Below are 14737 nucleotides of genomic sequence, written 5' to 3'. Positions count from 1 at the left end.
ATAGAATGTTTACTAAATAATGGTATATGTGTCTGGTATATGGTATATGTGTTTGGATGTGTCCTGATTGAATTCTCCTACACATTCAAGTCTGAATCAACAAGGTTTAATTAGCATTTGATAATATAGCTTTATTTGGTTATCAGTGGTTTAATCATGTATTTTCTTTTAAGTGATTTAATTGGGTTTAAATAATATCATGACTCTTGATCTCTTTCTGACAGAGTACCATCCATCATTGTATTTCTAAGATTATCTTGAGTATTACAAAACTGTTTGTGGGCAATATATATATATTACATTTATTGTGATTCAATTGTAAGATTGTGTTTCCTGAATTTATCCTCACAAACTGATATGCTGAAAAATGTATTTTGATCCACTGTTTAGTTGAGTTTTCTTTTGGTTGGGTCTATTAGACAAATAGACCACTAGCTGATGCATGCTGACCATGTGAGGGGGGGGTTTATGGCCCTTTGTGAATCCCCACCAAAGTTTGAAATTGCTCCTAGACCAATCAAAACACAGACATTTGGGCCACAGGGCCAATCATAGCTCAGGGGCCAAACAGGCCACAGGGACTAATAGTTTAAACTGGGCAGACACAGTTTCAGTTTTCCAGTTTTAGAGTTTCCAGTTCAGTTGGAGGAAAAACAGTTAGAGAAGGAGTGAGAGAAGGAGTTGGAGAAGATGAGTTGAGGAAAACAGTTAGAGGAGAGAGGTTAGGGAGCCCAGAGATGGAGAAAGGATAGACTGTTAGTTTAGTCATCTTAAGTTAGTTTTCTTAGACTAGTGCATTTAATCTTCAAGTATATTAATATTAGCTATCCTAGTTTAAATAACTAGGCTATTTTATGATCTACGGAGTTCTCCTGCTTGCCAAGATAGTTAATATAGTTCAGTAAACCAACTAGACCAACCGACGGATCACCGAGAGGGTACGCCAGCCTAACCAGCTCCAGGGAAGGCCTTCCCTGTGCAGAGACTAGAAGCGGGTGTCGTCCAGGTGCGCCGCTGGCCCACAGAGCACCATCTTTACCCTGCGGATGGGTCCACACCGGACCTTCTAGGGGTGCAGGATGTCAGCCGAACAAGAGGTTTAAACAGCGGACCGAACCGATGGGGACCCCCCTTTGTAGACGTCTCAGAGTAAGGCAGTTTGGGTATTTCTCTCAGTAATTGGTGTTTTGGTTGGTCAAGTCTAGTTTGGTTATTGTTCTTAACTCTCTTCTTAGTATAGATTAATTTTTAGTTATTTGGCGAAAGGGATGATCTTTGTAGGCCGTAAAATATCTTACTTATCTACTTATTTTAGTGTTCTCATTTGATTAGTTTGACCTCATTACATTTAGACCCTTATTTAGAAATATTCACTTAATAGTTCTATTAATCTTTATTCCTTTCATACCAGTATTATAACGTGTTTGTTCTTTTATTTCTCATTTATTATTCTACACTATGATTTGATATCTAATGGCTACATTTATGACTTTTTAATGAATTATTTACTCATATCTGTGTGATTTAATAAATACTTTTATTTTACAAAACCTGTAATTTCAGTGTGTTTTTCTGGATAACTTGGTTATGAAAATTTCTGTCACCTGTAGAAACCACACCCTGAGATGTCTTGTGTTATTAATTGGTTTGATTGATTGATTAATTGATTAATTAATTAATTAATTAATTAATTAATTAATTGATTGGTTGGTTGGTTAATTAATTAATTAATTAATTAATCTAATTAAATTAATTTAATAACTGGCGCCCAATTAAAAAAATATTTCAACATCTCAATTAGCACCAGGTATTAAACCACTGAGCCGCTACAGTCAAATCAAAGAAACTTATCATTTTTAAGTTGTGTATTTTTGTCAAGAGCTGTATTGATCTGTTGATATAATTAGAGTCTGGGATACAATGTGTAGATTCTTCTAATGTGTACATAAAGAGCGCACTGGCCTGACTGCGGTCGAGGGAAGGCCTGGGTCCTGTAGAACATTGCCCTGTGCTATAAGCTGTTTACAGCACTGCATGCTAAAGCAAACTTACAGTACACAGCTGTCAGAATGAACGCTCTGCCTTAAAGCAATGTTTTAATCTAAAAGTCATACACGCCAACGGCCAAAAAAGAACAATGAAATCAAAAAGAAAGTCTGCTCTGAAGATACTGATCGACTGATCGACACATTTGCCACACAGAGCCCTGTGTTAAATGTGTGTTCAATAAATTCACTGGCTGACATACCCAATGTTAGCGAATATAAGAGATTATAAACTTGGACCATGTGACCCTTTTGGTTTGGTTTGTTTTCACACAAGGAAAAACCCTAAGCCCTGGGTCCAGAGCAAGAAAGTAAATACAGGAAGAAGGTCATGTCTTCTGGACTGCGACATACTTTAAGTTACTTTATTTCAGTAGTTCAGTTCAAAATGTGAAACTCATATATTATATAGATGTATTAAACACAGAGTGATCTATTTTAAGCATTTATTTCTTTTATTGTTGATGATTATGATGATTATGGCTTACAGCCAATGAAAACCCAAAAATCAGTGTCTCAGAAAATTTGAATATTACGTTCTAAGACCAATTGGTACTTTTGGCAGTGTGGGCAGTGTGCTAAAAAAATCCTGCTGGAAAATGAAATCCACATTTCATTAAAAGTCATCAGCAGAGGGAAGCATGACTTTGGACTTGATAATAAAACACAGTGGATCAACACCAGCAGATGACAGACATGTCTCTCCAAACCATCACTGATTGGTGGAAACTTCACACTAGACCTCGAGCAGCTTGGACTGTGTGTCTCTCCACTCTTCCTCCAGACTCTGATTCCTTGATTTACAAATAAAATGTAAAATTTACTGATGATCAGTGATGGTTTGGAGAGTCTTTTTGAGAGTCATCTGCTGGTGTTGATGCACTGTGTTACTGAATTAGGACTTAGTTAGGACTTAAGCTTAGGTTTAACGTAAAGCTCAATTTAATGTATATTTAGTCGAATGTCAAGTCGAATATCTATTCATAAAAGAATGATCTATACTTGGTCATGGTTTGTATGTACTGTGTGCGGATATTTATAAAAATGACACAACTGTTACAACACTGTGCCACTGTATAGCCTTAAATAGGATTAACCAGTGTCTACGAGTCATCTGAGTGATTTCATGCTTCATCTTACTGCTGCTGTTTTTAGTCGTACTTGAATATACAGTGTGTTAGAAATAGCAGAAGTGACACAAGCAAGTCTATTAAAGCTTAAAAAAATGCTTGAGGTCTGTCTAGTGTGAAGTTTCCACCAATCAGTGCTGGTTTGGAGAGACATGTCCGTCATCTGCTGGTGTTGATCCACTGTGTTTTATTATCAAGTCTAAAGTCAGTGCAGTTTTGTTTTCCCACAAAATCTTACAGCACTTCATGCTTCCCTCTGCTACTGACAACTTTGATGGAGATGCGGATTGAAGATTTCATTTTCCAGCAGGACTTGGCACACTGCCCCCACTGCCAAAAGTACCAATCGGTCTTACTGTATATGATATTCTAATTTTCTGAGACACTCATTTTTGGGTTTTTATTGGCTGTAAGCCATAATAGTCATCAGCAATAAAATAAATAAATGCTATCTATATAATATATATATAGATATATACATATAGATATATAACTCACTGTGGTCAGTGGTCTGATGTGGTTATGCTTTAACACACTAACGTACACACACACACACACTCCCTCTCTTTTTTATGTCCTGGTGAATTTGTCACTGTTCTGTGTAACTCTGCTCTTTTTCTCAGCTACCTCCGCATCCTCTGAGGTCTCAATGGAAATGTCGGAAGCCATAAATATCCATGAGGCTGCGAAAATCACCGTAAAAGGACCTTTTCTGATTCCGTGTGATAAGGCTGATTTCGTTGCCGAGCATCAACATCGCTAGAATATTGAGAGCGCCGTTGCTAGGAGACGAGGTGCTCTTCCTGTGGCGGTTGTCTGGGCACTGTGCAGATTGATGCGATACTGTATGCCTGCATTGAAATCATTCAACTGCGCACTGCTGGCTCCGGCCCAAAGCCAGGCTTACGGTTCGCATCTGTGGGTGTTTTTCTGGCTCCATCGAGAACTACTAGATACATTTTGCTTGTGATGTTTTGTAGCACTCGGGAGAAGACGCTGATGTTCTGTCAGGGGATCGCCCGCCTCACTTTCAGCTCAACAGACTGAAAGATTCATAGCTGACGTGCATATATAGGAAGAACAAAGGTCAGATGGAAAAAAGCTCGGTCTCTCCTGTACGTTTGCTTAACCCTTGTGTGGAGTTCATATTTTTGTTACTCGTTTACTTTGTTACTTGTATTTAATTCAGTAAAAATTAAGCGATTTTACATTAAAATGCTTTACACATGCTTGCTTCACCTAAATTGCAAGCAATATAAACAGCTTACATGGTTAATATTTACCCTTTACCTTTATTATGTTACATTTCTTTCAAAAAAGTGCTACTCTTTTTTTTATTAGTTTTTTTATAAAATGTAAAATAAAATGAATTAAACTCAAGATATGAGTAGAAAATGTGTTCAGTTTCAAATTTACAAATGAAGCAATGTTTATTAGCCCTTGGCCAAACATACTGTATGTAATATAAATGTGTGTGTGTGGGGGGGAGGGGGGGGGGTGTACAGTGTGTGTTTATCGAAAATGTGTTTTGATATATGTTTTTCAAAAAAAATGAGCCAATGCCAATGAGTTAGTGAGTTAGTATCATTTGATGAAAAATGAAAACGGGTCCCACAGACCCGAACACCACACAAGGGTTAAATTTACAAAGCCTTTTTTAGATGCATCAGTTAAAAAAAACAGTTAAAAACGATGCATCAGAGTATTTATTGTGTTTATAGACAAATGTGTTCTTCTGCTTTAACCTTCCTGTTATGTTATGAGTCAAATTGACCCGTTTTAAAGTTTTAAGATCTAGGAAAAATAGTTAAAAGCATTTTTTTTTTCAGTATGAAATTCTTCTGCTTGCCTTGATTAGTGTAATCAACATTTAATATGAAAAAGATTCATCTCACATATTTGCAAAAAACACCCCTTGCAAAAACTAAAACAAAATTTAAAACAAAATGTTGTGTTTAAATGTTTTGGAAAAATATTATGTTTTATATGATGGTATATTAAAAGTAATTTTCAAAAAGTGTTGAAAAATTAAAAAAATAAAATTTAATGAAAAATGGGTGAATTATCCTAATTGAAAGGTAAGGAACACCATTTGACTAATTATTGATAGAATAATTAATAAAGAAATATTCAAACTGCCTTTTAAGATTTTTAAGTTTTTTTAGGGGGTTTCAGACATCTTTTAAATAATTAAACATGCACCGGGTAAAATTAACCCAGGCACACCATTGCTGTTCCTGACAAATTAACATAACAGAAGGGTTAACATTCAGCAAATGATTGAAAGCAATATGAGCAACTAAAAGGTTTTTTAAAAAAAAACATGCTTTATTTTTAATAATGACACATTGCATCTTGTCAGACATGACTCTTTCCTACACTAAGTATTGTCCATTATCGTGCATTCATGTTTCACAGTTTTATTTGTTACACATAAATTAGAACAGTTTTAGCTATAATAGGATGTAGAAATATAGTGGGAATGTAAATTACATAAAAATAAATTAAGAAAAATGTTTTTTTGTTTTTTTCTTAATAATGCACTAAACTCTAAACCTTAAAATGTATATATTTTCATTAGTAGGCATGGACAATGTTTCTGTGTACGTACCCATACATCACCCAGTGCCTCTCCCAAACTACCCCAACTACCAAAATTTCTCCATAATTAACAGGTAACTAAGCAGGAACTAATTAATAGAGCTGCATTAAAACCTAAGTCCCCTCATGCACATGCCAACACTAAAAAGCTTAGTTTTTAGAGACCAAAAACTGAGTTAGGAGAACACACTGTAGGAGAACACATTCAACTTAAAAATCAAACTAAGCATATATTAAGCATCTACTGTGATTTATCTTTCAAAAAAAAATAAAATATATATATATATATATATGCTTTTATGAATTTTCATGTCTGTTAGAATGTATAAAACTGTATAACATTTATTAAGCATAATTAATTATTATTATAAAGCATCATATGCTGTTCTTGCATTATGTGTAATATGTTTGATGGCTTGGTTAAAATATCATATACTGTATGTCACAATGAATGTATTCACATGACCATCTATCACCTTATTTGGAGTGTACCGTGACACATTAAGGCTCCTTAATGAAGGGGTTATAAATGGTTTATAAATGAGTCATTAATAAGCAGTTACGAGAATAATAGATAGTGAAACAATGGGCTGTCATTTGCTAAATAGTGATTCATTTATTATTCATCCATCACTTTATTCATTTAACTACCCAGATTAAAGATGTATCCTGTAATCATTTTTTTATATACTAACCTTATATTACATTTTTTGACTTTCTATATTATTTTATTATATGTGTAAATGCTGACTGATGGTAAAGACAAAGCATAAAAAGAAGCATCCAGGTCACTGGTGCCTGTTGCCTTTTTTATTGATGTGTTGTTGATTTGCGAATTCTGCTTATTAATGTTTTTACACCATAGTTAATTTTATAGCTATGAATAAGCTCCTTTATAAACCCTTTATAAACTCTTTATAAGGGCGCCTTATTTTAAAGTGGATGGTATCAGACATCTTATAAACACAGCTGATGATTCATTATGGTCTACATTCGTAATGCATAATAAACATAGATACAATTTTATAATTTTGTAGAACCATGTTTATAATGCTTTATAAATGCATCATAATGTGTTTTGAGTATGTTTTATGTCTAATAGACATAAAATTCATAGAAATTGTTAGAAAAAAATATATACTATATTAAACTGCATGGCAGATACGCGCACACACAAACTCCGGTAGCATTAAGTACAGAAACAGATTCAGATTCAGATTCAGATTCAGATTCAGATTCAGATCGGTCCTGACTGCCAGTATTAGGAGTGGAACAGAAGTAAAGTCATTGTAAAGTCAGTGATTCTGATGAGCACATCCAGAGGTAAAAAATCCATAATGAATGCTGCACGTACTGCAACTTGTTAGTAGGCTGAAGGCTGCGTTTGGGACAAGTCGGGACCGCTGTGGTGATTCTGAACGGTCACTGGGTAGAGCAGTGGAATGGCAATGCCTTGGTCCGGCTTCTCGAAGGCGCTTATCAAATTCTTAACTTTCCGGAACAAACGCTTCTGCTGACCGGGAGCCGTCTGTAAAAAATAAATAAATAAAATAAAATAAAAAATAAATAAATAAATAAATAAATAAATAAATAAATAAATAAAAAACGTACTTTTTAGTTATTACTATTATTAATTATTAAGACTTATTCATTTACAAACATGCAAAATTACTAATTACTCATACAGTTTATACATTTTAGACACTCAACTAGCATTCAACTAACAATCAGCAAAATGTACATTAACCCTTTCAGACCCTGCATCCATTATTTTTCATGACATCATGTATTTTCATGTTTTTTTTATTTTATTTTATTACCTTTAATGTTTTATTGCACATTAACACTATTCAATGGCTCTAAGTCCATCAGAATAGTTTATAAACCAATGAAACATTAGCTTGGTCTCATACACTGCACTGGAAAAACAGTACTAGACAGTACTAGAGGAAGCCATTGAGAGAAAGTAACAGCTAATTCTTACCAATTTTATGTGATTTAGAAAAAAATATATTGTTTATTTATGATTTTGAGGTACAAAGATCAATATGAAATATAAAATTATACACTGCTTTTTAAATATTACTTCATGAAACTGACTGAGAAAATACAGCCAAGATGTGTAAAACTGTCTAATCTAAGCAAGAGGAGCTACTTTTTTTTTTGTGGATTAAACAAATATTCCATATATTTTTCTGTTTTAAAGTTTGACTGACTTTAGTATCAATCTACTGCTGCAGACTTGTGCGTCTGAAGATTAAAAACAAACAGGCTGTTCCACTCAAACTGCAATTTGTACACTCATCCTGCAAACAACCTGCACATCCTGTTATATTTGTGTCACCTGTCAATGTTTAAATTTTTAATTTAGTGTGTTAACCCTCCTGTTATGTTACGGGTCAAATTGACTAGGAAAAATAGTTAAAAGTATTTTTCTTTTCAGTATGAAACTTCTTCTGCTTGCCTTAATTAATGTAATTAACATATAATATGAAAATGGTTCATCTCACATATTTGCAACAACCAACCCTTGCAAAAACACAACAACTAAAACTAAATTGCAATGTTGTGTTTTAGTATTATGTAGAACTATTGTTTTATATGTGTTGGTTTTTAAAAGTAATAAAGTAGTGAAACATTAAAAAAAGTATGAACATGTATTTTATATATATATATATATATATATATATATATATATATATATATATATATATATATATATATATATATATATATATAAAAAAACGAGTGAATTATCCTAATTGAACCATTACCTGTTAGAGGTAAGGAACATAATTGCACTAAATATTGATAGAATAATTAGTAACGTATTTAGTAAAAATATATTTACACTGCTTGTAAGGATTTTTTGGGGGTTTCAGATATATTTTGGATAATTAAACACATGCACCGGTTCAAAATGACTCTGGAACACCATTGCTGTTCCTGGCAAATGAACATAATAGGAGGGTTAACACTCCTATTATATTTTGGGTCAAATTGACCCGTTTTAAAGTTTTAAAATCTAGGAAAAATAGTTAAAAGTATTTTTTTTTCAGTATGAAACTTCTTCTGCTTGCCTTAATTAGTATAATCAATGAATAATATGTAAATGATTAATCTCACATATTTGCAAAAACTACTTCCTGCAAAAACAACAAAAACTAAAACTAAAACAAAATTGCAATGTTGTGTTTTAATATTATTTAGAACTAGTGTTTTATATGTGTTGGTTTTTAATAGTAATAAAGTTAATAATTAAAAAAGTTAATAATTAAATTTAATAATTTAATAATATTAAATGAATAATAATTTAATAATTTAAAAAGTTCGAACGTGTGTTTTATTTTTATATAAAACAAGTGAATTATCCTAATTGAACCATTATCTGTGAGAGGTGAGGAACACTATTGCACTAAATATTGATAGAGTAATTAGTAATGAAGTTACTAAAAATATATTTACACTGCTTGTAAGGATATATTTTGGATAATTAAAGATGCACCAGTTCAAAATGACCCAGGGAACCCCATTGCTGTTCCTGACAAATAAACATAATATGAGGGTTAAAATATAGTTCATGCACTGGAGAAATGACTCTGAAACACATGAGGCTTTTTTTAGCACGGGCCTGAATTATGACCACCACAAAGAGCGCCTGTAGGCACACCCCGTGGAAACTGTGGTTTTCTCTAGTGAGGTCTCAACACTTGTTGGGGGCTGTGGTGCTTTCCTGATCGAGAGATGAAGAGTTGTGGCTTACTCACAGCGCAGCAGCTCGGCTGTAAGTGAAACTTGACCAGTGATAACCCTAAAAAAAACCTGCAATATTCACACTGCTGCACGTTGATTGATTTTAAACATTGTCTAAAGGGGTTTATATTTATTAAACAATTTCAAAGTCAATACAATAATAATATTAACATTGAGTCTCATTTTATTTTTTTAAAGAAGAGACTTCTCATTAAATCCCACTTACGCAGTTTTTGTTTCTTTATGAAGATTCTGATATTCGCTAATGATTTTTATTTTAATTTTTTCGAGGGGGATTTGTTCAGTTTATGAGAAGAGTGATATTATTATTATTATTATTATTATTATTATTATTATTATTATTATTATTATTATTATTATAGCAGAGCTGTGAATAATTCTGCAGTTTAAAATAAATCTTAAATCTGACATAAACTAAACTTTATTCTTTTTTCAATAATTATTTATTTTTTTATTTTTTATTATTATTCTTAAGATAAAATTGGTGAATGCTGTGAATATTGATTTTCCTAAAAATAAAACATGCAATATTCAGACTGTTCAATCAATAATCAATAAAGTCCAACATGAAAAACATGAAAAACATAAACATGAAATAAATGCAGAGCATTTAAACATGAACAATATATTTATACATGTGTTACTATTGTTTATGTTATTTACAAAACTAATGTTAGCGGTGAGTTAGCTACATTACCTGTGAGAGAACTAGGGTTAGCGGAGAGCTGGCTAACATTAGTTGCGAGCTAGCTGAGATGCTAACATGTTCTACATCAAAATGGAACAAAAAAAATGATAACAAATGCCATATATATATATATATATATATATATATATATATATATATATATATATATATATATATATATATATATATATTTATATATATTTGATGCCACTAACGTACTAATTTACTAACTTACTGACTGACTTACTGCTTATTACAGTTTCAATGATTTTAAAAATAAATAGATGAATACAAATATAATATTTTATATAAATATAAAGATCAAATTGAATAAAATAGAATACAGATAAAATAGTAAATACACAATTTTTTGTATTCATTTAGTTATTTTTATTACACATGCTGATTATTTCTCCAGCTGCTCTATAAAACCACATGCTGATACACTTGCTGTTATCTCTTTATCTTGCTATTTCTCCTGAATTAATTATTTCTCTTAAATTAGTAAGACTTGATGTGGTTTATTTGGTTCATCACTGCACTGCGAGTCATTAATGTAATTAATTATATTTATTGTGTTCTTTAAAGGTTCTTAAAAACATTAAATTTGAGAACCCTACTGTAGATGCAGTTGTATCGTGTGTAGTTGTTATTGGTTTGGTTTTCTTGTTCTGTGCACATGTTGCAGGCAGCTAAAAAACAACATTGTGGTGAGCGAGAGAACAATTCAGAGTTTTCAGTAAGCTTTAGCCTAAGGAAGTAGAGTTTAGTGGTTTCTTTTGCAGGATGTGTTTCAGTTTTTCCTGTGTTCTCTCTCTGTTCTGTCTCTCTGGTGCTCTGAAGTTCTGCTTGCAGGTTCTGAGCGAGATCTGGATGTAAGTTTACAGTGTGAAAGTGTGAACAGATCATCGTGTCTTTACAGGAAAGGCCTTTATTCGGCTGCACTGATGGACTGATGCAGTATGAGGAGAGAATGTGTGAGAATATGTGTGTGTGTGTGTGTGTGTGTGTGTGTGTCTATGTCTCAGACTGAGTCTAAAGAGAAGCGGGCCGTGCTTCTATAAAGTATAAAGTAACACAGCCTGGCTGACGGGTCACTGCATGAAAGACACCGGAGATTTCATGAGAAAGCTTTATAAGACTGGACCAAACTCTCACCTCCGCCGCCCAGGAGCCTCCATTGTTCTGCTGGAGCCGGTAAGTGTAGACGAAGCCTTTGCACCTGTCAATTCAATGTCACAGGGCCAAATCACGCTCATGTCAAAACAGCAGAGAGTTCACACTGTAACAAGCAACTGCAAAGTCTGGCCTCGAGACTAAAATTTAGCTTTTGTTAAATCCCACAGCCCTGTCTTCCTGGGCACTGAACCCGGAGAAGAAAGAGCGAGAAACGCATTCTGAATAAAAGCTGAATTAACCCCTTACATCCCTAAACAAGGGCACAATTTAGTGTGTGGATAGCTTTAACCCTAGAACACTAACATTAAAATTAGTAACACCATCACTTTTGGGTATACGTTGGGTATACACTATATGACTGTAAGTTTTGGAACCCTCCTTTAATTTAACAACATACAATAACATCACATAAAATAAAAAATAAAAAAATGGTACCAGGGATGACCCCATAAAAAAGCAGAAGAAAAGATTGGAATGTCCTAAAAAAAAAAAAAATATATATATATATATATATATATATATATATATATATATATATATATATATATATATATATATATATATAATGGTACCACTTTAAAATAAGACTACCTTTATAAAGGGTTTATGAATGGTTTATAAAGGAGATTATTAACGTTTATTAATTAGGCTGCAAATACTTTAAAACTCATTAACAACAAGGATAGAAATAACAACAGTAAGTTTAGTGATTCTACACTCATTTCTACTGTCAAAGCTCAGATATTTCTAGATATTTATTTTACTTTTTTGTTTTTCTATTAATCAACATTAAACTTCATATTATATATTTATATATGATATATTTATTATGTATGTTTAACTCTTTGCTTTAAATGAAACGAATGACTAAGCAAACAACTGATCACTGTTGCCTTTTTTTTTAATTAATGTGTTATAACTGCTTATCAAAGTTTTTAAGGCATTTACAACCTAATCAATAATACTTAAGAGTCTAGTTTATAAACCATTTATAAACCATTTATAAATCGTTTATAAACCATTTATAATGGCAGTATTATTTTAAAATGGTACCAAAATAATATAAAAAATAATAATGCTTCTGGGAACTTAGGTCTTGGGTCTTTGGTCTACCCATTCCTGGTGCATGTGAGCGCCTGATTTAAACACACAAACACCAGGTAACATCAGGTAAATTAAACCCAATAAAATACAGTATGTAACTCTCTATCTATCACTAACGTTGGATAAAAATCACCTGAACGCATGCCTCTTGAAAAACCATAGATGTGAGGAGGAATCAACCATAACATTAATGCATTAATGACATCAATAAGCGTCCTGAAGCTCCCCAAAGTCCCATGCAGCTCAGAGCTACAGCAGCATCACAATAATAAAAAAAAAATCACATGAAAAAATTGTGTGGGTGAAAGTCACCCGGCGTTAGCCTTCTAGAATTCCTGTTAAACCTTTTAATAAAAATTTAAATCCATACCATAACTCCTTATGTTCTTTGACTTACAGATTACAGTTACAATCACACTCTACTAAACAGGTTACTTTAAGATAATTAGATGCAACGCAATGCAAACTGGCTGAGTTGATCCTAAGCTGGGCAAGTGAGGGGAAAAATCTCTCAAATCTCTCTGTTGTTTCTGTGGAATTAAAGAGGTTAAAAAAGACTCCTTTATTCTACATCCTAAGCTCTGAGGGTCTGTTTGTGGGAGACAATTTTAAAAATCTGATTATTCAGAGTTAAATAAAAATTTAATAAAGAGTTATCAGGAAAGTTTTTTCAGCTTTCTTGCCAGAAAGGGAACAAAACTAGCCCAACCACTGATCAATTAAAGAAAGATATTAACTTTGATTTAAATCTAATTCACTGGCAGGAAAATATAATCTTGACATAACTTGACTTTAAACCCTTCAATTACTCTCTGTGATTTAATTTTAAACATAAGGATGCACAAATGGACCTCTTAAGATACAGCTATATTTTTTGTACTCCTGTACTCTCTTTATCTCTTTACTCTATCTGAAAATACAATTACTACTGTTCTCCACTGTTTATACTGGTTCTCTTCTGTTTATACTGGTTCTCTCTACTGTTTGTAGTCGTTTTCTACTGTTTATACAGGTTCTCTACTGTTTATACAGGTTCTCTACTGTTTATACAGGTTCTCTACTGTTTATACGGGTTCTCTACTGTTTATACTGATTCTCTACTCCTTACACAGGTCCTCTACTGTTTATACGGGTTCTCTACTGCTTTTTTTTACTATTTATGCTCCTTCTCTACTGTTTATACTCATTCTCTACTCTTTATACTGGTTCTCTGCTGTTTATACTCATTCTCTACTCTTTATACTCTTTCTTTACTCTTTACACAGGTTCTCTACTGGTTCTGTTTATCCTGGTTCTGTTTATACTGGTACTGTCATTGCCTCTTTAACCCCCTCCCCCATCACTATTGCACTACTGTACTATTGTCTTGTGTCTTTTGTCTCAAATGTGTCTATCTCTGTGACCTTTTTTATTGTACATTTAGTGTTTCTCATTCTTTTCTTATTTCTAATTTTAGTTTGCTGTACTTTAGTCTATTATTATTTCATGTTTTTCTGTTTTATTGCTGTTGGAAAACTTTGGAAAGGAGAGTAATGCAATTTCAGTGCTCTGTATCTCCTTTACATATGCAGTACTGACAAAAACTAAAACTACTTGACTTGCCAATTACTATAATTTACATTCTAATTGCATTATATGCAATATTTGCAGCGTATTTCATCCTGGTTACTAGTTAATAGGGTCAAAACTTTTTTATGATTAATAACTAAACAACCCCCACCCCCCAGAGGTCAACAGATAAATAAAATGCATGATAAGTTAATAATAAACAGATGATGCAGGTGATGCTGCACGCAGGACTTACAGAACACATAGACAGTAAGCTCCAGGCACGCTCTCGCTGTCTCGGATTAAGTAGCTGCCATCTTTGCCCGTCTCCCATAGACGCCTCTCGCAGGTGTCGCGGCTGATGGCCCCATGATAAACAGGCAGCGATTCCATCTCTCGCTCTCTCTTGCTCTCACGTGCTCTCTCTCTCTCACTCTCTGTCTGTATGTCTCTTACACACCAATGCCACACCATGAGTTATTTGTTCCTTGAACAGGAAATGATGAAAGAAGCAGGAAATCGCTTCAAAGACAAAAAAAAAGAGAGATATTTTCCGCAAGAATGCTCAGCATGTGTGGAAAATGTCAGTTGAACACTTTGCGAGAATGTGATTTGAGATAAGGCCCGGGTTCAGTTTTGCACCGTCACTCTGTGCAAAACTGCACGGC

The 14737-nt window shown here is 33.2% G+C and overlaps 1 protein-coding gene across 1 annotated transcript; it reads right to left on the bottom strand.

The window, feature by feature from the left end:
• Window positions 1–6896: 6896 nt before the first annotated feature.
• On the bottom strand, window positions 6897–14696 carry sh2d1ab (SH2 domain containing 1A duplicate b). The gene is made up of 3 exons (XM_007228384.4): window positions 14326–14696; window positions 11397–11460; window positions 6897–7304 (listed from the first exon to the last, which is right to left on the bottom strand). The coding sequence occupies exons 1-3, from the start codon at window positions 14541–14543 to the stop codon at window positions 7140–7142; spliced, it is 447 nt and encodes a 148-aa protein (XP_007228446.1). The 5' UTR covers window positions 14544–14696; the 3' UTR covers window positions 6897–7139.
• Between the last annotated feature and the right edge of the window lie 41 nt (window positions 14697–14737).

The sequence above is a fragment of the Astyanax mexicanus genome, chromosome 10 (genome assembly GCF_023375975.1).
Source record: "Astyanax mexicanus isolate ESR-SI-001 chromosome 10, AstMex3_surface, whole genome shotgun sequence".
NCBI classification, from domain to species: Eukaryota; Metazoa; Chordata; class Actinopteri; order Characiformes; family Acestrorhamphidae; genus Astyanax; species Astyanax mexicanus.
Note: the sequence above shows the minus strand (reverse complement) of the source record. Positions and strands in the feature narration are given on the sequence as shown.

Excerpts from the sequence above, each read along its gene's own strand:
- sh2d1ab (XM_007228384.4), bottom strand. The coding sequence starts at position 14,543 with ATGGTGTGGCATTGGTGTGTAAGAGACATACAGACAGAGAGTGAGAGA. Across the intron at positions 11,461-14,325 it reads GCTTACTGTCTATGTGTTCT|GTGCAAAGGCTTCGTCTACA; the intron begins GTAAGTCCTGCG and ends TTGAATTGACAG. Across the intron at positions 7,305-11,396 it reads GAGGCTCCTGGGCGGCGGAG|ACGGCTCCCGGTCAGCAGAA; the intron begins GTGAGAGTTTGG and ends TATTTTTTACAG.